The sequence below is a fragment of the Onychomys torridus genome, chromosome 14, assembly GCF_903995425.1.
Source record: "Onychomys torridus chromosome 14, mOncTor1.1, whole genome shotgun sequence".
Classification (NCBI taxonomy): domain Eukaryota; kingdom Metazoa; phylum Chordata; class Mammalia; order Rodentia; family Cricetidae; genus Onychomys; species Onychomys torridus.
This window is the reverse complement of record NC_050456.1, coordinates 5,879,685-5,903,390: the sequence shown is the minus strand read 5'-3', so window position 1 is coordinate 5,903,390 and position 23,706 is coordinate 5,879,685. Positions and strand designations below refer to the sequence as shown.

Genomic DNA, 23,706 nt, shown 5'->3' with positions numbered 1-23,706 from the left:
TTGGAAACCAGGTTAGATAGAGTATTGGAAGTGAACTTTGAATCATTCTATCCAGGCTGGAAAGAGGAGAAGCCAGAAAGTACCAGGGCTATGCCACCATTACCAGCTTACCAAGGCTCCAATACTGTGCTGAAATACAAAGTGGATGTTACTATCTTGAATTTTACACTCAGGAAAATGAATCCCAAAGTTAAGCATCCTGAGACAGGAACCAGGGCACTGGTCTCCTCTGACAAGACTGCATGGCCCCCTTAGCATCTCACCTGTGAAAATCAAATGAAGATCTCTACACAAATAAATCTGGAAAGAGGAACAGAGGGCTCAACCCAGGACGTCAAATGTGCCCTTCATCCCTCAAAGTCTGGTGCCTTCTACCACTGAGATGATTCCTAAAATGCTCAATGACAGTCTGTGTTGCTCTGGAAATAACTCACTTGTGATGGGTTTCCATACTAGCTGCACCCCTAGAACCTCTCTTTAGGGACATAATCAAATACACTTGGCCAGTGAATGAAAGAATCCTAATCCTACTCTACCCAACTTGTTTCTACTTTCAATGCTCACATTAGAATTAAGTTTAATACAAAGTATTATTTTATTTTGTATTAATTATCTAAACTATAACAAAAATTAAGCTACCACAATACAGAATAGGCTTGAACTTCAGGAACAGACAGTCACTCACAATTTTTGAGAATGTTTGGAAGACCTTCTCACATGATTAAAAAAAAAGTGCTGCAGACTTCAGGCCTTGTTCCTCAGCCAGTCAGGCCAACATGGATTCTGACCTATCACCTCACTGGCTTTGTTCTCTGTTGTCTTCCCTGATACAGAGTATAGCAGGCTAACCAAGTGAATACTTCGGTCAACATATTCTTCCAGTCATTTACAAATGTGAGTGGTGTGTGTGTGTGTGTGTGTGTGTGTGTGTGTGTGTGTAACAAAACATATATAAACAAACACACATATGTATATGTACATATAGTGCATGTGAGTGTATGTGTGTGTAACAAAACAAATATATAAACAAACACACATATGGATATGTACATGTGGAGTGTGTGTGTGTGTGTGTGTGTGTGTGTGTGTGTGTGTAATGTGTATCTCCAAAAATGTCCAGGCCATTCTTCTAGCTATTCTCTTCCCTCACTCGCTCATTCTACTCCTTTTTTCCACGGCACAGAGAAGCCAAGAAGGATTTCCTCCCATGCTGTTTCTTTCTCACATTCCTTCAGCCTTTGGATTTATTCTGCTGTTGCTTCTGTTGTGTTGCCAGACCACCCTAAATAAAGCTTAGACATTAACCAGTCACCTTAGCCATGTTTTTGTTATGTCGGTGAGGATAAAGGAACCAACTAGTTTCCCAATGTCAGTGAACCACACGATCATAGCTCCAAAGACAGGAGTCAGCAGAAGTTACCTACAAACCTTGAAGTTTCTTCCGCATGACAGTGTACACTCCCAACTGAGTCCAGATTTTTCAGATACAAACGAGAAAAAAGCACAGGTTCAATGGGAGAAAACTGCATTTCCTCACTTACCAAAACAACAACTACAGGATACAAGAGAGGAAGGCTGCTCTCCTCAAGTGCAGTCAGGAACTTCTGGGTCTCTTGAAAATCAGAGGACAGAACCTGGAAGACAGCAAAATAAGAGACAGTGAAAGGAAGTTTGTATAGAATGGAAGTTGACTCATGGGGAGATGAACTTTACATCATATTCAATGTATTTATCAGAATTAACCATTAAACCACTTTAAAAGATACACACCACAATAATTTATGCATATTAAGATGTGAGCTATTTTCTGGGTTGAACTTATATCCTAATATCAGCTTGATACATGGAAAAATTAAATTACTATCTATAGAAGCAATACCTGCATCTCCTTCTAGGAATTGGGTTCAGAAAATAATGTTTTCCTATTTGAAATAGTAAGAAATGCAATTTTTAAGCATGTAGTGAATAGCACAACTAATCTACCAAAATCATCTGTTACACATGAATGAGTCAAGAAAGATCCATTCTCTCTAATGTTGTTTGCTCGTGTCTCAAATGCTCCAACCATTTGTGTTTGGTACTTACAGTCATGCAGATGAAGCTATAGCACTGGTCTGTGAGGGAGTTCTGAAGGTCTCCACCAGAGTGATCCAGAGCTGTAGATGTGATGGTAGCACACTAGGAGAAAAAACACATCAGAAGGCATTTACAATCGGGACAGACAGACCTACATGGATGTCAGTGACCTTATGACAAAGCAGCAGATCTGCTATAAACTCTTTATCAGACCACCACAAGAAAGAGATTTCAATTAATCCATGAATAATGTATAGTATTTAAAAAAAATTAAAATGTAGGAAACTATTTCAAATAGGGAAAAAATGTTGGGAACCAAGAAAACACTAAGGAACAGGCAAGGAGCCGGGTTTATGTTTTGTGAGGAATTTACTACAGTAAATGTTCAGGGACCAGAAGAGATAGCCAGACTGGGCAGTGCTGGTGGAATTACAGAAACTTCTTAAATGCCATAGTTCAAACAGTTTATTTCACTCCACCTGGAATGACTAAAAACAGGGAAAGCAGTAAGAGTTATTACAATGCTGTCTGTTAAAGATAATAAGAGCTAAACTTGGGCAATAATAACCAAAACCAACGAGCGACAAAAACCATCTTCTAAGACGTAGCTATCTGGGTGCGGTATCACACACCTCTGATCCCCGTTCTCAGACCACAGAGGCTGGTGGATCTCTGTGAGCTCCATGCCAAAGCTGCCTTCAGAGTGAGACTCTGTCTCAGCAAACAAACAAACAAAAAGTAGTAAGGAACTTTAGACTACATTAGAAGGGACAGCACATCCATCATAAAAATACTCCCAATAAAATTTGTCTTATATCTTGGCATTATCTTGCTTCAAGTTTTTCTTTAATTATAAACACAAATTTAAGAATTATTATAAAGTGTTCTCTTATAAAATCTGGCTGTAATAATGTCCCAAGAACTCACATTTCATGGTTTATACCTGCATGGTATTTATCGCACTTTACAATCTACTTCTAAAATACAAGGCTGTTCCTGACACATGGAACTGTAGCCCAAGATGCCCTAGTCAACAGCCTAAGTCCATGTACTGTTGTTATAAACTACAGGATGGTGGAGGGGGAAGGTTTTAAGAACTAGTTCTGATATAGAAATTGATTCACTGATAACTCTTAAGATTTTATTTCCATTTAAAATTTGAATTGAGCCCAAAGCTCAAAGAGAGCACTGATATAGATAGATAGATTGATAGATAGATAGATAGATAGATAGATAGATAGATAGATAGATAGATAGATAGATAAATAGACAGACAGATAGATAGATAGAAAAAGCAAGTCTTCCCTGGCAGCTTATACAAGTAACACACTAAGAGATCAACTCCCTCTGTGCATTAAGCTTCACCAAGAAATCCCATCTTCTGGACGTTACAAGGAGATGATGATGTTACATCTCTAAAATATCCAAACAATTTCAAAGGCTTTAAGCAGCTAACTTCCTCCAGACTCTTCCATGACGTTGCTATAGCAGACCACTTACAATGAAAGCTATGGTTTGCTCCTGTAGACTCACTTACTTTTTAGAAATTAAGACTATGGAAGTCAGTCTCCTGGGAGCACTTTCCCCACACATTCCCGCATCATAACGATATGTCTCCCATGTGACTGAAGTATGGGTGGATTGTAGGCATCCTTTACTTAATGTTAGACTTTCCTAATATCAGGATTTTTTCCACTTTAAAATGATTTTTTCCCAGACCCACCACAGCTCCCCCTTCCTCCCTCCTGTCTTCTCAGTCCCTCCCTCCAACCCCCCCCCCATCCACTTCCTTTCCCTTCCCTTCAGAAAAGTGCAGGTCCTCCATGTGTGTCAGCTAGCTGATAGATGAGAAAGTGGAGAATAGCCTTGAATGCACTGGCACAGGAGACCACTTCCCGAACAGAACACCAATCAAGCAGGCATAAGATCAACAGTTCATAAATGGGACCTCATGAAACTAAAAAGCAAAGGGCACCATCAAAAAGAACAAAATGGCAGACTACAAAATGGGAAAAGTTTAACCAACCCCACATCTGAAAGATTTCCAAAATTTTTCCAAAATAATTTTCAAAATGTATAAGGAACTCAAGAAACTAGATATCAACAAACAAAATAATCCAATTTAAAAAAAAAAACAAAAAACAACAAAAACAAAAACACAAAACAAAAAAAAAAAAACGGGGCATAGAGAATTCTCAACAGAGGAATCTCAAGTGGCTGAGAAACACCTAAAGAAATGATCAACATCCTTAGCCATCAGGAAAACGCAAATCAAAATGACTCTGAAATTCTACCTTACACCTGTCAAGATGTTTATAAAGGGCCCTACTAACCAGGAAACAACTAACCTAACTATATCTCTCATGAAGTAGTTGCATTTCAGAGCGCAAGCCCTGTCCTGCTGTTCTCCGTACTACAGTAGCTGTGCGGAGTAAATTGTCTTTTACAGGGCCTGGAGTCTCAGGTCTGCTACAGGATCAGTGGCACTATGTCTGGAGAAGCTTGTGTGCATGGAAGCTGAATCGTCACTCATTCATCAGATATGAATCCAGACAACCACAGAAACACACCTTATCATGCAGAACTCTGGATTCAGAAGAACGGCTTTAGTTTAAAAATTCCCTTTTTGCCAGGCAGTAGTGGCACATGCCTTTAATCCCAGAACTTGGGAGGCAGAGCCAGGCAGATCTCTGTGAGTTCAAGGCCAGTGTGGTCTACTGAGCAAGATCCAGGACAGGTACAAAAACTACATAGAGAAACCCTGACTTGAAAAAACAAATGAAAAATCCCTTTTGTATGCACATAAATGATATCTGTGATGAAAATGTGAGCCTTATAATGAGTTAAGCTCCTAAGCATTTAAAAAGAATAGGTGAATTTCATAAGGACAGAGTTTGGAATAGTTGAAAAAAAATACATTTTTGATCACTAGCAAATGCTTAACAGTGTTTAAAACTTTGCCATGTTGTGTATAAAAGAAGAGCAGTTTTTAACTCAAGAAAAATAGCACATATTTTAATCACCAAAGAGTAATCTCCAGGTGTTGGATAGATATCATTTGATGTTGTAACTATAAGAACAGGAGTATAACATGAAGGAATAAATATATTTCTTATAAAAGGATGTAATATACATGAAATTTTTAAAATTAAATGAAAGAGCACCAAATGCAGTATACCTGAAACCACTGATCATTAAACAAAGCTATCAGCAAATATGCTAGAGACCCTGGACAATTAGTGACAACCTGATCCATTTGAAAGTCAGTGCTGACACCTGTGAGAGAAGAGCCAGCTCCAGAAATTATAAGGTAACTGCATGTCTTCCATATTTTATAGGCAAGAACCTGTATCCAAGGAAACTGGGGGGTTTTTTTGGTTTTTTTTTAATAAATAATTTTTTCTTTATTATTATGTGTTTTAAATTTTATACATCAGCCATGGGTTCCCCTGTCCTCCCCCCTCCCGCCCCCACCCCCACCTTCCCCCCAGCCCCTCCCCTCCAATCCCATGTCCTCCAGGAACAAGACACACCTTGGGATTCATTTAAACCTGGTGGATTCAGTACAGGCAGGTCCAGTCCCCTCCTTCCAGGCTGAGCAAAGTGTCCCTGTGTAAGCCCAAGGTTTCAAACAGCCAGCTCATGCACCAAGGACAGGTCCCAGTCCCACAGACTGGGTGCCTCCCAAACAGTTCAAGCCATTCAATTGTCTCACTTATCCAGAGGGCCTGATCCAGCTGGGGGCTCCACAGCCTTTGGTTCATAATTCATGTGTTTCCATTAGTTTGGCTATTTGTCCCTGTGCTTTTTGCAATCTTGGATTCAACAATTCACACTCTTGCAGACCCTCCTCTTTCTTGACAGTTGGGCACCTGGAGCTCCACCTGAGGCCTGGCTGAGGATCTCTGCATCCACATCCATCAGTTATTGGATAAGAGTTCCATGATGACTGTTAGGGTGTTTGGCCATCTGATCACCAGACTATGTCAGATCAGGCTTTCTCTCAACCATTGCCAGCAGACTACAGAGTATATATCATTGTGTAATTCTGGGGACCTCTCGAGCACTCTGCCTATTCCTGGTCTCATGTGGTCTTCATTTATCATGGTCTGTTATTCCTCATTCTCCCTTTCTGTTCTTGATCCAGCTGGGATCTCCTGCTCCCCTAAGTTTTCTTTCCCTCAAATCTTGCCCTTCATTACTCCCACTGTCATCCAGGTTGTTCATGTAGATCTCATCCATTTCTCTGTCATTGAGTGATTCCTGGGTCTTTCCTAGTGTCCCGTTTTCTAGGTAGCCTCCCTGGAGTTGTGTAGCAGTCTAGTCATCTTTGTTTTAAATCTAGTATCCTCCTATGAGTGAGTACATACCATGTTTGGTCCTTCTGAGTCTGGGTTACCTCTCTCAGGATGATTTTTTCTATATCCATCCATTTGCCTGCAAACCTCATGATATCATTGTTTTTCTCTGCTGAGTAGTACTCCATTGTGTATATGTACCATATTTTCTTTATCCATTCTTCAGTTGAAGGGCATCTAGGTTGTTTCCAGGTTCTGGCTATTACAAACAAAGCTGATACGAAAATTGGAGACCCAATTTTCTAAGGAAGTGCCATATTGATTTCCAAAGTGGCTGTACAAGCTTGCATTCCCACCAGCAGTGGAAGAGAGTTCCCCTTGCTCCACATCCTCTCCAGCATAAGCTGTCTTCTGTACTTTTGATCTTAGCCATTCTGACAGGTGTAAGGTGTTATCTCAGAGTTGTTTTGATTTGCATTTCCCGGATAATTAGGGATGTTGAGCAATTCCTTAAATGTCTTTCAGCCATTTGAACTTCCTCGGTAGAGAATTCTCTGTTTAGTTCTATAGCCCATTTCTTAATTGGACTGTTGGGCATTTTGATGTCTAATTTCTTGAGTTCTTTATATATTCTGGATATCTGCCCTCTGTCAGATGTGGGGTTGGTGAAGACCATTTCACATTCTGTAGGCTGTCACTTTGTCTTGTTGACCTTGTCCTTTGCTCTACAAAAGCTTCTCAGTTTCAACAGGTCCCATTGATGGATTGTTTCTCTCAGTGTCTGTGCTACTGATGCTTTATTTAGAAAGTTATCTCCTATGCCATTGTGTTAAAGACTACTTCCTACTTTCTCTTCTATCAGATTCAGAGTAACTGGATTTATGTTGAGGTCTTTGATCCACTTGGACTTACATTTTGTGCATGGTGACAGATATGGATCTATTTGCAGCATTTTACATGTTGACATCCAGTTATGCCAGCACCATTTGTTGAAGATGCTTTCTTTTTTCCACTGTACGTTTTTGGCTTCCTTGTCAAAAATTATATGTTCATAGGTGTGCGGGTTAATGTCAGGGTCTTCAATTCGATTCCATTGGTCCACATGTCGGTTTTTATGCCAGTACCAAGCTGTTTTTATTATAGTAGCTCTATAGTAGAGCTTGAGGTCAGGGATGGTGATGCCTCTGGAGGTTTGTTTATTATACAGGATTCTTTTAGCTATCCTGGGTCTTTTGTTTTTCCATATGAAGTTGAGTATTGTTCTTTCCAGATCTGTGAAGAATTGTGTTGGTAATTTGATGGGAATTGCGTTGAATCTGTAGATTGCTTTTGGTAGGATTGCCATTTTTACTATGTTAATCCTGCCTATCCATGAGCAAGGGAGCTCTTTCCTTTTCTGACATCTTCTTCAGTTTCTTTTTTCAGGGACTTAAAGGTCTTGTCATACAGGTCCTTCACATGTTTAGTTAGAGTAACTCCAAGGTATTTTATAACATTTGTGGCTATTGTAAAGGATGATGTATCTCTGATTTCCTTCTCAGCCTGTTTGTCTACTGTATATATACTGATTTTTTTTAGTTGATCTTGTATCCTGCTATGTTGCGGAAGGTTTTTATTAGCTGTATCAGTTCCTTGGTTGAATTTTTGGGGTCACTCATGTATACCAACATGTCCTCTGCAAATAGGGAGAGCTTGACTTCTTCCTTTCCAATTTGTATCCCATGAATCTCTTTATGTTGTCTTATAGCTCTGGCTAGAACTTCAAGTACTATATTGAATAAGTGTGGGGAGAGGGGGACAGCCTTGCCTTGTTCCTGATTTTCGTGGTATTGCTTTGAGTTTCTCTCCATTTAATTTGATGTTGGCTGTTGGCTTGCTGTAGATTGCCTTTATTATGTTTAGGTATGTTCCCTGTATTCCTGATTGCTCCAAGACCTTTATCATGAAGGGGTGTTGGACTTTGTCAAATGCCTTTTCTGCATCTAGTGAGATGATCATGTGGTTTTTTTCCTTGAGTTTGTTTATATGGTGTATTACATTGATGGACTTTCTTATGTTGAAACACCCTTGCATCCCTGGGATGAAGCCTACTTGATCATGGTGGATAATTGTTTTCATGTGTTCTTGGAGTCTGTTTGCCAGAATTTTATTGAGTATTTTTGCATCAATGTTCATGAGGGAGATCGGTCTGTAATTCTCTTTCTTTGTTGCATCTTTGTTTGGTTTAGGAATCAGGGTAATTGTAGCCTCATAGAAGGAGTTTGGTAATATGCCTTCTGCTTCTATTGTGTGGAAAATTTTAAAGAGTATTAGTATTAAATCTTCTTTGAAGATCTGGTAGAATTCTGCAGTGAAACCATCAGGTCCAGGGCTTTTTTTGGTTGGGAGACTTTTTATGACTGATTCTATTTCCTTAGGGGTTATTGGACTATTTAAATGGTTTATCTGGTCTTCATTTAACTTAGGTATGTGGTACCTATGCAGAAAATTATCCATTTCTTTTAGATTTTCCAGTTTTGTGGAGTAGAGGTTTTTGAAGTATGACCTGATGATTCTCTGGATTTCCTCATTGTCTGTTGTTATGTCCCCCTTTTCATTTCTGATTTTGTTAACTTGGATGCTCTCCCTCTGTCTTTTGGTTAGTTTGGATAAGGGCTTGTCTATCTTGTTGATCTTCTCAAAGAACCAACTCTTTGTTTCATTAATCCTTTGTATTGTTCTCTTTATTTCTATTTTATTGATTTCAGCTCTCAATTTGATAATTTCCTGGCATCTGTTCCTCCTGGGAGACTTTGCTTCTTCCTGTTCAAGGGCTTTCAGGTGTGCTGTCAAGTCACTAGCATGAGATTTCTCCAGCTTCTTTATGTGGGCATTCAGTGCTATGAATTTCCCTCTTAGCACTGCTTTCATAGTATCCCATAAGTTTGGGTATGTGGTGTATCCATTTTCATTGATCTCTAGGAAGTCTTTAATTTCTTTCTTTATTTCTTCCTTAACCCATTGGTGATTCAGTTGAGCATTATTCAGTTTCCATGAGATTGTAGGATTTCTGTAGTTTTTTTTGTTGTGAAATCTAACTTTAAACCATGGTGGTCTGATAGAACACAGGGGGTTATTCCAATTGTTTTGTATCTGTTGAGATTTGCTTTGTGGTCAAGTATGTGGTCGATTTTTGAGAAGGTTCCATGGGGTGCTGAGAAGAAGGTATATTCCTTTTTGTTTGGGTGGAATGTTCTGTAGATATCAATTAAGTCCATTTGTGCCATAATATCAGTTAATTCCATTATGTCTCTGTTAAGTTTCAATTTGGCCGTTCTGTCCAGAGGTGAAGGTGGGGTGTTGAAGTCTCCCAGTATTAATGTGTGGCATTTTATATGTGATTTAAGCTTTAGTAGGAGCTGGGGGGGGTAGACTCTGAGTCTCAGGAAGTCCCTAGAGTCTCCTTATCTTGTCCAGATGGGAGCTCCTCTTGTCCAGATGGGCATTCCAGGACAGGATAGATGCTCTGATCCAGATGGGAGTTCTGGAGCGGATGGGAGCTGGGGGCTGGTCTCTGAGTCTCAGGAAGTGGCTGGGGTCTCTGGTCCAGGTGGGAGTTCCAGGGCAGGATGGAAGCTGGGGACTGGTCTACGATTCTCAGGAAGTGCCTGGGGTCCCAGGCAAATGGGTTTGGGGGCAGGGTGTAGAGACTGCAGGATCCCCCTGCAGTCTCTGGTCCAGATGGGAGTTCTGGGGCAGATTGGAACTGGGGACTGGTCTCTGAGTTTCAGGAAGTAGTTGGGGTCTCTGGCAAATGGGTGTGGCGGCAGGGTGTGGAGACTTAAGGGTCTGCCTGCAGTCTTGGAAAAGGGGAGCCTTCCCTCAGGGCCTGACGAATGGCCGATAACTCTAACGTAGGGATTTATTAACAGTAAAGAGAACATTACTGAAATTCTGAGGACTTCACAAGCTGCATTTGAATGCAGTTCTCCACCCACTGCTGGTTCATTGCCGAGAGCCCACGCCTCCCTCATAGCTTCTCTTGTCCTACAGAAGCCTGACGGTTAACCAGCAAGGACAGCAGCCCTTTCTGCAGCATCTACCATCCTGTCTCACCTTCCATCCTCTCCCCTTGTGAACACAGTCCTTTCTCGGGTTATGAAATCAGTTAGAACTTAAGTGTGCTTAGTATTTTCAACTCTTCCCAATTCTTCACATGAATGACAGATGCCCAGCAGCTACCTATTTATCTACAGAAATGTATTTCTCTGGCTGATATCCAGACAAAGATATATTCCAGAAGTTTGCTTCAACATAGTTCTATCATTGTCAACCACAATGATTTATGAGACTCTCACCATATACACAAACCGTGTGCGGGACCCATGAGAAGAGGTGGTGAAGGTAAGGCAACTAATTATAGTCCAAGCAGGATATGCAGAATGACACCATAGTCAGTGGGTCTGTGCAGAGGTCTCAGAACTAGAAACCGAAGCCAACTCCATGGGGACAGTGAAAAGATACCAAGCTCCAAAACATAAAATCAGCAAGCATGCTGGCACAAAGGAAAGGTGAAAGCTGCATAATTTCAAGGCACAAATAAGACAACATGCTGAAACATGAAAACAATATACTTGCGAGAGAGATGTTCAGTACAGATTGTGGGAGGCCTTAAATGCCCAGCCACACCTTGGGGACTTTGATTTACAAGTCACCACAGATGCAGAGTGTCAATGTAACAAAGAAAAGGCACATGGGTAAATTCTAGTTGTGGGCCTCTGAAACAAGTTTCCAAGTAACAAAACACCATGGATAACTTGTTCATAAGCTAACGCGGTGTTTTGTTTTACTTATTGTAGGAAACACCATACCCTAGAATCGTGATTTAGCTACAGCTGCTGGGACAATGAAATAACCTACCTTTTTACACCTTAAAGTATAACTATACCACAGCCAAACAGTTGAAACACATTTCCTAACTCAATTATGAGATAAAGCATTAATAAATATAAATGGTATTTCTTTAAAAGTCACGTGCCCTCTAACTGGATCACAACAATCGAGAAAGTAAAATTATAGTAAGCACTAAAACTGTATCTTGATTTAAAAAGCACAACTTCTCAGTATGTGCCTATTCACTAAAATCAACTAACGCCAGCCTGGTTACACATGGGGTAATCCTGCTATTCAAGGGCTAAGGCAGTGTGATTGAACATTTGAGGAACGTATGGGCTATGTAATGAGTTTTACTGAGGCCCAGGCCAGGCTGTAGGTAAAGAAATGAAAGGAAAAGGGATTGGGGAGATGGCTCAGTGGGTAATTTGCTTGCCACACAAGCTTGAGGACCTCATGTCAGATCTCCATGACACACATAAAAATAAAGCTGTGGTGGCCACTGTATGGAGTCCCATCAACAGGGAAGCAGAAATAGGAGAATCCTTAAAGTTTGCTGGCCTGCCAGGCTAATTGGATTAGTGAGCTTCAGGCTCAGAGAGGGATACTACCTCCAACATTAGGGTGAAAGACTGAGGAAGACTCCCCCATCAATTTCTGGCCTTCATATACACGAGACTGCATGCATATGTGCACACACAGAGGAGCATATATATTAAAAAAGGAACATTGGAGGAAGGAGGGAGGAAATCAAAAGATAGAGTGGGGACTGGTGGAAATGGGAACAGGAGGGATACAATGGAAACTCCTTAGAATCTACTAGGATGACCCTAGTGAAGAGTCCAAGTAATGGGAGATATGGAGCCTGAACCAGCCAACTTGTGGGCCAGGTCCTCTGCATATATGTTATGGTTGTGTAACTTGGTGTTATTGTAGAACTAACAGTGGGAGCAGCCAGGGGGCTGTCTCCGACTCTTTTGCCTGCTCTTGGGACCCTTTTCCTCCTACTGGGATGCCTTGTCCAGCCTTGATATGAGGGTTTATGCCTTGTCTTATTGTAACTTGTTATGCCATGTTCCTGGAGGATATCCCTGGGAGGCCTGCTCTTTTCTGAAGGGAAATGGAGGAGTGGATCCAGGTGAGAAAGGGGGTGAGAGGGGAGGGACTGGAAAGAGAAGAGGGAGGGGACACTGTGATCAGGATGCAATATATGACAGAAGAGTAGATAGATAGATAGATAGATAGATAGATAGATAGATAGATAGATGATAGATAGATAGATAGATGATAGATAGATAGATAGATAGATAGATAGATAGATAGATAGATAAAGTTAAAAAGTTAAAAGGTTAACAAATAAATATACCAAAGAGCCAGTTTTATTGGGGAGGGGCATTGTTTTGATCCTGCAGTGCAGAGTACTGCATTCCAGACCTTAGGTATGCTAAGCAAGCAGTGCAGCCCTGTATTATGACATTATCTAAGAGAATAATTTTTGTAATGTCCAGTATGGATTTTCCTACAAGGACTACTTCCTATATGTATAAAACCAATTTACCGAATTAGAAAACCTAATTTCATGAAAATAATAACAACATTGGCTGGTGACTCTGGCTATTCTACTGTTCTATTGTTCTGACTACTCAGTATTACATTTGTTAGCACTTGTGAACACTGACATCATTCCCATGCAGACAAGGATACAGAGAACATTTTTATAAGTGATCTTCCTAAAAGAGCAAAAGGAGTATGTGGGGTGGCTTCGGGGAGGAAAGGGGATGGAGTAACTTGCAATTATCTTATAATCTCTTTATATATTATAAAATTTATCACATCAAATATAATCTCGAAAAAGGCAAAGATGTTTTTAAAACAGAGAAACACAGCAAGTGACATTTAGAATTACCTTAGCTCTCTCATTAACAATGTTCTAAAAACATAACAACCAATTATAACAATAAACAAATTTCCTTGGATATGGTATGAATGTAATTAATAGCAGCATGAGCTACTTAGAGTCCACTACATTTGGACTTCTTTTCCCTCTAGCACTTCTCAGAAAATCTGGCTAATGTCCAAATAAACCTAATGTACTCAGCAGAATGATCTTCAGGTAGTTTCTAGTCTGGCACACACTACACACACACAGACACACACACACACACATACACATGCATACAGCCCATATCCCAAATGAGTCCTCACCTCTGTTCTGAGTGGACCCAAGACAACAACTACCTTTAGAGTGTCTTTCACTATTAACTGTGTTCAACATCTGTGGTGGTTTGAAAGAAAATGGCCCCCTTAAGGAGTGGCACTATTTGGAGGCAGGGCATTGTTGATAGAAGTATCTCATTGTGGGGTTGGGCTTTAAGGTCTCCTATGCTCAAGCTATGCCCAGTGTAACACACAGTTCATTTCCTGTTGGCTGAGGATCAAGATGTAGAACTCTCAGGTCCTCCTCCAGCACCATGTCTCCCTGGATCCTACCTTGCTTCTGGACATGAAGATAATGGACTAAACCTCTGAAACCATAGGCTAGCCTCAATTAAATGTTTCCCTTTATAAGAGTTGCTATAGTCATGCTGTCTCTTCACAGCAATAGAAACCCTAATTAAGACAGCATCCCCAAACAAATGTCTGTTATCTTCATATCAAAATGTTTCTGTGGGTAAAAAAAATAACCATAAAAATCACTTTATTTTTGCTAAATGGATCTGAAATTGCTGTTTCATTTTTGCCTTTCTTCTGGCTTCTTTTGCTAATCTTGATATTTTGTATGCCTAGTGCCTGCCATACACTGAGTTTTGTAAGGACTGTAATAAAAGGTCCAGATCTACACATTGTGCGGAAGGGCACAGTTCTATACACTAACAAATGCACAGCTCTGCACACTATAACAACAGGCACAGATCTGTACACTAGACTCAACCTGTAAGCCATTGGGAAAAATAAATCATGTATTAGAGAACAATTCCAACAAAGCCAGATCCTGCCTTCTATGCAGAAAACAAATGCTCTTCAGTTAAACATAGCTTGTCATTTGTGGTTATAGAAAACAATAATTAAATTCTGTGCTCCAGGAAACAGGAAGTGCTGGATGAGCCAAATACATAAAAAGCTTAAACAGTGCCTGATCGTTTGGAGTGTAAGTCAGCTTTCCTTATGACATTCATCTCTTTTGTTACAGGAATGCAAAATGAACTGAATGTACTTATTTGTTTCAGGGGTAATGTGAAATTAAAAACAAACTGAGACACCATAGGTTTTCCCATGGAGCGCTGGCCAACAGCAGCAGCATGGACAGTCTATAAAGACGAACAGGACAGACTTGTCCAGCTCAGTTCCTCTTCACATGAGTTTAGAGGAGGCAGCAGGAGTAAAGGGAGCGGAGCCTGCGAGGCTGTCTCTGGCTCTGCCCTTACTCCCCTCTTCTCCCACTGCTCCATCTCTGCTCCGACCATTCAACCCTGTTTGATTCGCCTTGCATTAGGCTCTTCACAAACCATTCACAACATGGCTCCTTTGAGTTTGAACTTCAACTAAGTAACTCCTGATGTCCCACTGCCTTTTTACAGCTTAACTAAACAGCATGTCTGCTGAGAGAGTTCATTTAGTGACTTTCACTTCCAAAACTGTTGTCCACAATTCTCTTATGTAAGCAGAGATTATCTTCCTTCATACCAAGGAACCTGATGGTTCAGATCCCTGGGAACTGGCAAAGCCTCCCTGCAAGGAAGCCTCATGGAGCAGTGAAACCTTCCTCTGGACCAAGAGTGACAGTTTACAACAGATTGACCAGTGTGTACAAAAACTGCGGCTTCCTCCTCCTGGATGGCTGCAACTTGGGACTGCTTCCTACACAGACTTCCTAACTCCTCCTTCTGGTGTCATACATAATGAACACACTGAGGTTCCAGGTTTTTGTGCATAGTTCATCTTGCTCCACCAGAGAGAGCACAGGCCACCCAACTCCAGACTTTCTGTACCTGTGTCTGTTCTTTCTTTATCCCCTCATCACCCTATACTGATTTCCAGAGCCAACCCATTCAGGACACAGCTGCATCCCTTAGGGTTTGTATTTACTATTATGTACTGTATTATTATCCAATATGACGGTAAGCTCTTTATGAGTCACGCCTGATTAGCTCAAGTCACTATAGCCAATGGTTGAGTTATCATGGGCATTGACTATCTTGAAGGTCAATTAATTAAGTAATTAACAAAAGGCTTATCACATCTCCTACTTAGCCATCCCTCACTACTTTTAGAACAGTATAAATACTTTCAACATTTTCTGAGAGGTAGAAAGAAGTGACTGAGGACTGGTATTAGTAAATTTTCTTCTGACTGTGAGAAGCTACCTGAGAGAAAAACCTTAAGGGAGCAGGGTTTGTTCTGGCTCATATGTCAGGGCACACTGCCAATGATGGAGGAGAAACATGATGGCAAAGCAACCATGTTGGCTGCTTAAATAGTCTCAGCATCCAAGAAACCAGAAATGGTACTAAGCAAAACCTCTCAAATCCCACCAATCACTCACCTACTTCCACTAGATTCTCAAAACAGTGATAGAAGATAGGGAGCAAGTATTCAAAGACACAAGACTGTAGGGAACATAAGTCATTCACATCACAATGTTCCACCTCTGTCCCCAAAAGATTCATGGCCATCTCATTACTAACTAATTCAGTACAACTTCAAAGTCCTCAACAGTTTCAAAAGTCCAAAATCTCTTCGGAGACTCAAGACAAATTCCAAAACGTGAGCCCTTATAAAATCAAAGAAGTAACACACTTCCAACCTACAATGGTACAAAGAAAACACCTGATCCTACAGGGAATAATGTGGGCATATCAGGGAATGGACAGACCAAAGCAAAGCCAAAACTCAGGAGGGCAAATAACAAGCCTATAACAGCATGTCTGACATCAAAGTTCATGGTGGAATCATCTGGGATATAATGAGCATGGGTAGCCTGCCCCTACCACCCCGGGGCCAACACCATGCATACACTCTCATGCATTGCAGCAGTTCATCAATAATCTTGGCATCTACAACAACATGGTATCTTCACTGCACCTTTGCCTTCAACTTCACAGCTTCATGTCTAGCCCACCAAGCAGCTCACTGCAGGCAGCCTGCCCCAGCTGCAAACCACCACAGGAACTCTCTAAAGCCTTGGTGCAAGCCTCCATGCATTGTACATGCTAGTAAAGGAAGTATCCTGTGGACAATGCCAAGTTCTGCTGAAAGCTTAAGATGTAGATGACCTACAAGAGGGACCACTTTTTATCATAACCATAACCTTCTGTGTCAAGGTGGCAGAGAAAGAGGCTACTTCCTTCATCAGGCACCATTCAAGTCACCACTGCAGAGCACAGTGCAGTTTCTCATTTTGCCAATCTTCTTAAGCAGAACCACCCTTTGTCCACAGCTATTCTGTGCATGTGCCCCTTTTCTTGCTAGTATACATGTTTTTCACATCTTTCTGCTCTGCTTTCTATTATCTCTCACTATAAATCAGGCAACAGATGGTGCTACACACTGAATGTTACATTGTCTTGAAATTTCCTTTACCGACTATCCCTGTCTTAGTCAGAGTTTCCATTGCTGCAAGGAAACACCATGACCAACAGGCAAGCTGGAGAGGAAGGGCTTATTCAGCTTACACTTCAGCATTGCTGTTCCTCACTGCAGGAAGTCAGGACAGGAACTCAAACAGGGCAGGAATCTGAAGGCAGGAGCTGATACAGAGGCCAAGGAGGGGAGCTGCTTACTGGCTTGCTTCTTCTGGCTTGTTCATCCGACCTTCTTATAGAATCCAGGACCAGCAGCCCAGGGATGGAGCCACCCACCATGGTCTGGGCCCTTCCCCATTGATTGTTAACTGAGAAAATGCCTTACACCTGGATCTCTTGGAGGCATGTTCTCAACTGAGGCTCCTTCTGCCTTGATGACTCTAGCTTGTGTCAAGTTGACACACAAAACCAACCAGTACAATCTTATTAATTCTGTATTCCACCAAGTGGCTTCTAGCCGAAGTCTCAGTAGAACATGCGTGTCCCTTCTAAAACATTTGAGCAGGTTTTACTGCCCCACTTTTACCTTCCTTCCCCTCCACATCCAAGAAGACAAAAAAAATGCCTTTCAGCTGTTTACAGAATTCTAGTGTTTCACTAGGTCACAGATTCCTCCTTTCACATCCCCCTGAAATCCAGCTGCAAGTCTACAAGCTACACGGTGTAGCTACCATCACAACAGCAGCCCCATATCTCAGGGTTACTTTTCTTGTTGTTGCGACAGAATTCCTGGCATAAACAACCTGGAAAAGGACGGACTGGGCTTGTGCCCATCTGAGCGGTCACAGCTTTTCAGTGCCCAAGGCATGGTGAGTGTAGGACAGCTCCTTCTCGGAGTAGCAGGATCTTGAGCTTTTTACAGCTCTACAAATCAGAAAACAGCTTAGAGCAGAGTGCGGCCAGACCATAACTCTCAAGCCTGTGGTCAGTGACCTACTTGCTACCAGACCTCACCTCTTAGAGAGGTTCCACAGACCACCAACGGGTTACCAAGTGTTCAGATAACATCAATCAAGTATTTTGTGTCAATCAAGAATTTCACACTCAAACCCAGACAGGCCCCACTCATCAGTATCTACCTCCCAGAAGTACCTCTGAAGAGCTATTTCTCTGAAATTCAAGGCCCAGAAAAAATAAATCAAATGGTGACAGCGAAGTTCTACAATTGTAATTCCAGTCACATGTTCATTCATATGTATGTGGGATAGGAAAGGTGTCTCTTAACAAGCAGGCTTCTCCATTTAATTTCCAGCCACTTCATACACGAATTTGATGTTTTCAATTATGTTACACTTAGATGTTTGGGTCATCCCAAATGCATGCTGCAAATTTCTTCCCAGGCAATTAGCATAAACATACCCAATCTCTTCCTTCAGTTTCAATGGGAAACATTTCTCCTATTCACATCAATAAAACAATCCCCCATTGTGTGAGAAACAGCTCCGCACCCACACTGATCTGCCCTGCAGACTTCAGTAGTCTGATGTCATCATTTTTATATGCTCTTTTCAAAGACAGATAAAAGCTCGCGGGTGTAAATAGTTATAATAGTCACCATTTTGTGCTTTTTCTGTAAAGTATGGGCTGAAAAATACAATACCACCAGATAAATCTGCTTTCATAATGGAAGATAAATCTACATAAAACCAAATTAATCCCTTTCCAAGGGAGCTACTTCTTCCAGACTTAACTATAATCCTGTCAAACTTCAAAATTTCATACTGTTTTTTTTTCTTCCATCTGTGCTTGAGAAATATTAATTAACAAAAAGCATTTTGCATCAACCAACATCTACATTCATACACTGGTGACATGAACTTATAAAAATTAAAAGCCAGAAGATTTCTTTAATTGTAAAATAATGGAGGGAATCATTGGGTGATTTTAAAGAAAAGCACTGTGTGTACAGAAAGCTACACAAAGTTGTTAGGTCATAACAGTCAAAGAGGACAACATCCTGATGAGTATCTGTAGTTTAACAATTAACAAAGCTAGAAGCCAGGGAAAGCTAAGCAGGGATGAGAGCTCCTTCCAACTTCCACCACGATTCTTTAAGGATATGCAAACTTCAGTTTTCAAAAACCTACACTGGCAATGGGAGGAAACATGAAAGCTCTGACTTTGCTTGAAAGGTTGAGGTTCTGGGGGCACAGAACACTCCAAACTGTAGGCTAAAACACTGGTGGGGCAAAGGTTCAGCAGAGAGGTCTAGACTGATAAAAAGAATTAGACCATGAATAAATAAGAGGCCCGTGAAAGACGGGGCCAGCAAGGATGGAGGGTCCAGGGCAGACAGGGCTTCAGTATCAGTATCAGTCCTGAAAACAGCTCTCGGAGGAGCATCATGCCATCAAGCTAGAAACCATCCAACCAGCCTGAGCTTCCCTTAAAAGTAGATAAAATGATCTGTCCTGAATACCCTAGGATCTCAAAGAAGTATAAGAAATGAAGGAATATAAAGCAAAATGACATTCCCATAAGTAAGGATGTATACTGGGAAGACCTATCTACAAAACAGATCCAAAATAACCTAGCATTTAATACACTAAATGAAACAATAAACAATCAGTCTTGGAATACTTAGAAACAACAGGGAAAAAAATCCACTCATGGTAGAAATGAAGAGTAAAGTAGCAAATTAACAGATTTTCTCACACTTGGACAGAATACAAAGTAAAAAGTGGGAAGATTCTAAACAAATAAAAACAAAGAGGAAGTAATAATCAATCATGTACATTCATCTAAAATGGAGTAACCTTCTGAAGAGGAAAATTAAAGTAACAAAAATTACTAAGAATATGGATAACACAAGAATTATTAAATAAAAAGGGTTAAAATTACAAAATCACAAAGCACTTTATGTACCTCAGAATACCCACCAGAAGTAGCTACTATGAACTAATCTTTAACAAAACAGGTGGGCCCATGGTTCTCCACCTGTGTGTTACCACCCCTCTGGGGGCCAATGACCCTTCACAAGGATCACATATCAGATATTCTTCATATCAGATATTTACATTACAATTCTTAACAGTAGCAAAATTACAAGTATGAAGTAACAATGAAATAATTTTATGGGTGGGGATCACCACAACATGAAGATCTGTATTAAAAGGTCACACACAGCATTAGGAAGGTTGAGAACCACTGGCCTAGAGAAATGGACAGAATGGAGATGCTTCAATCACAGTATCAAGAGAATGAAGGATCTTAGGGAAAGAAGAAATAGCAACACTATGTTTGAAAGATTTGTGGGCTTGGTCAGGGAAGATACTTTTATACCACAAAAATTTATGACAGCTAATCCTACTCAGTCCTTGAATACTTACATTTAATTCATTTTTTAGCACTTCCTTGAGAAGATGCCCTGCAGATTCTTCATCTTTTGTGTTCACAACCACACAAATATCTTGTGAAATTTTCTCTGAAATTAAAAATAGAAAAATGTTTAAACTTTACCATTCAAAGAAAGCATAGAACAAAGCTTTATTATCCAAAAACTTGTGCTTGCTTGACTTCCATCAGCCTTGAGTAAGATGAGGGAAGAGTCTAGCTCCAGGCCAGGGAGAGTAACATGAGCTATATGCTAAGACATCCTTGATGCTATATACTAGACAGGCCAATGCATCCATACATTAAACACTATGTAGTAAATATCCATCAAGCAGACATGAGAAGTGGGAGATCTTGGTTTACATTTTACAGTGAGTAACTAGAAGTGACAATTATTTACGTGACCACTGCCATCCTCCCTTGCTCATAAGGAGTCTCCCAGACACTCAGAAATTCCCACTAATAGGGAGATGTTTCCTTTAAGTCATGCCCAGATTTTCCTCAGCATGCATCTAGACTATCAATTCAATACAGCTCAGTTACTGCTTGGATTCTTATCACAGTAAATGAAAATAGTTGAATTTTCCTCCAATTTGCTAGTTTATTTGAGATAGCTTAAAAGTTAAAATATAAACCATGTGACACGGTGGCATTCACCTATGAACTCTCTGTGCACCCTCCTAGAAGATATGAAATCCTGCTCTACAGCAATCTGAGGTGTTAAGGGACATCACTCCAGCTGTCAAGAACTGAGTCTTGAACTAAGACAAAAACCTAATTTGAAATAGTATTTCCCAATCAAAACTGGATGGGTCAGCATTTGACCTTGCTGCATCATACATGGTGGCTTATGTAATATGTCTTCTACATAAATTAATCAATTAATAATCTTTTCAAGCAAAGCTAGAAAGGACAGTTAAAATAAGATCACTAGTTAATAATACTCCTTTTACTAATTCCCATTTTATCAAGAATCCCATTTGTTCACAAAGCTATAGTAATGTAGAGAACATGGTGACGGGAGAAGAAAGAAACATTATGAATATGTATAGTGAAGTCAGAAGCCCTCATTACAGAGAAGGGGACTGACATTCATAAGATCCCAGGGTTCTTAGTAGTAGAAAAGGGACACAAATCGAAACCATTACGTTTACATACCTGTAGCCTTAGAGGGAAAGCATGGAACACTTAGTGAGTCTTCAAACACCCCATATTCCTCCACTGTCACTATCCCAGTGAATGCCTCAATGTGAGCATGTATTATTACCTAAGATAATTCCTGTTTTCACTCCACCATATGTAAATACAGGTCTTCACAAAGACCACACCTTCCTAGAGTGATACCACACTTGTAATAGTTGCTATAAAAAGCTGTTCACACACTGTTTGCTCAGACCCTTCAGTCAAGAAAACTAAGCATATGTGAACAAATTCCAGTGGAATGAGCTTGAGAGAATCCCTCTTGTGACTATGGAACTGCTATACTACCTTACAGCACCTCATCTCTCTGGGATCTGTTTGCTTACTTGCTAAGGATCTATAATTCCCAAAAGTTTGTAGATACACAACCCTAATAAAATCCAGTCTGGTGAAAAATGGAGATAAAGGAGCCAGCCTGCAAGTGTTGTGGAACATCACTCAGTTACGAAACACAGACTGCTAACAAAATAGATGATTCTGTTCAATTAAATGAGATTAGAACTTACCCTGGAAAGGTGAGTAGGTTTTGCTTAGGAGTGGAAGCAAGGAACATAATTTGAAGAAATTCACAGAAATAAAAATGCAAATAAGGTAAGAAAAAGACCCATAAGCATAATGTGATCAATAGGCAGCAATATTACTAGGAGGTGTTTAGCAGGACAGGCTAAGGCAGCATATCCAGTGAGGCCAAGGTCATGCAATCCCTCCCAAAAGACTGCTGACAAGGTAACCATCCTCCAACCAGAGTCTTTTGAAATGAAGTCAACACATTCGATATACATAAACTTAAATACTTGGAATACTCCAGCATCCTTGCAAATGCCTAGAAACACTTCTAAATGTTTCTAAATCGCACAAAGTTGAAGGTGTGACTACAAAGTGACCTGCCAACTCAAGAACCAGGGTGTTGGCACCACAATCATTTTGGACATTGATAAACTACAGATAATGAAGAATTGTTTCAAGTACAAAAGTAACAAGTAGCATATAAATTGTTCCTTCTGTTTTATTATCTATTCCTATGCATGTACACCCCTCTCCTAAGGTAAATTTCTAGTAACAAAACTAAAGCCGGAAGTCTTCTACCACTTTAAAACAAAAGTAGACTAAAAAATAAATTTTAATTATATTTGGTATTTATCTTAGACAGCACTTCAAATATTTTAAATATAGAACTTCTACTTAGGAATCTTTCATTGCCATGTAAATTTTCCAATCAGTTTAGGTAATTCAGTTTTTACAGAAATAACATTAAAATACCAAGTCTTTCAATGATCATGAGTCAGTCCCAAATCTCCTGATATCTTCCTTAATTATTCCTAACAGTAGTTTATAGCATCAAGCACAGCATCATTTTACAGTTTGTTTTTAGTTGCTCATTGGTAATACTATCAGTTGACACTATAATTGTATTTTCCATTTCAAAATTATTTTTATGCCAATTTTACAGTAATTTTGTTAAGTGTATTTATAAGCTCTAGGCTTATATGCATACATATAAACATAGGATGATTAAAGTATTTTCTCCTTGCCAAATTATAATTGTGTCTGATAATTTTTAAACAAAATTTTATATTCCCATTAAGTCCTGTTATATTTAGAATAAATAGTTAAATTATTTAAAGATGAAAAGTGTTTTTGTCTACTTTCCAGAAAATTGTATAGGACTTATCATTTATGTAATTTTGAGAGTTCATGAGTAGAGTTGTTGTTTTAAATTATGAGTGTCCATAAGCTCAATTCTGTATCAGTTTAATCCATTGCATTCATCTAAAACTGTGTCCATCTAAATTCTTGTGACTGTGAGCAAAGAGTGTTAATAACGACTTCAATGCTCACAGGAACTTAATGTTCTTTTTTCATTTGGTGATAATTACTTAAGCCTTTACTATTTTACTTGCCAAAGTACTAACCATTGTATTAGCATTTTTCTCAGAAAAAAATATTTGGTATTAGAGTGCTATGTAACAATATAAATGCATACACCTAATTCATCACCCACTTAATACACAGTTATGTGGATGGGAAGTGAAGGACTCATATGGGAATAATAAAGTAAATGAAGCAAAAAATTATCATGTCATGGATCTGTGAAACCAATTAAAAGCATGGGAGTTAACTGTGAGGTTCTTGAACCTTTAAACTTGAAAACATGTTAGACTAAAAAGTGTCCTCACCTTATAAAACAAGTAAGATACAAAAATACATTAAAATATATTAATAGTAAAATAAATTAAAATTCCCATCCCTACCCATTAAAGACCATGAGTGCAAAACCTAAGTGACGATGATCTGGATTTGAGGCCAAAAAACAATGATAAATGGTGCTGCTTTTTGTGTGATCA

The 23,706-nt window shown here is 39.8% G+C and overlaps 1 protein-coding gene across 6 annotated transcripts in view; it reads right to left on the bottom strand.

Moving 5' to 3' along the window:
• Positions 1-23,706, bottom strand: part of Crppa (CDP-L-ribitol pyrophosphorylase A) — a 295,404-nt gene that overhangs the window by 138,553 nt on the left and 133,145 nt on the right. For all 6 annotated transcript variants that reach the window (XM_036206639.1, XM_036206644.1, XM_036206645.1 and 3 more), the window contains 3 exons: positions 20,158-20,252; positions 2,086-2,178; positions 1,542-1,634 (listed from right to left, as the gene is read on the bottom strand). In XM_036206639.1, coding sequence (XP_036062532.1) covers positions 1,542-1,634; positions 2,086-2,178; positions 20,158-20,252 — 281 coding nt within the window. The remainder of the gene's footprint in view (positions 1-1,541; positions 1,635-2,085; positions 2,179-20,157; positions 20,253-23,706) is intronic.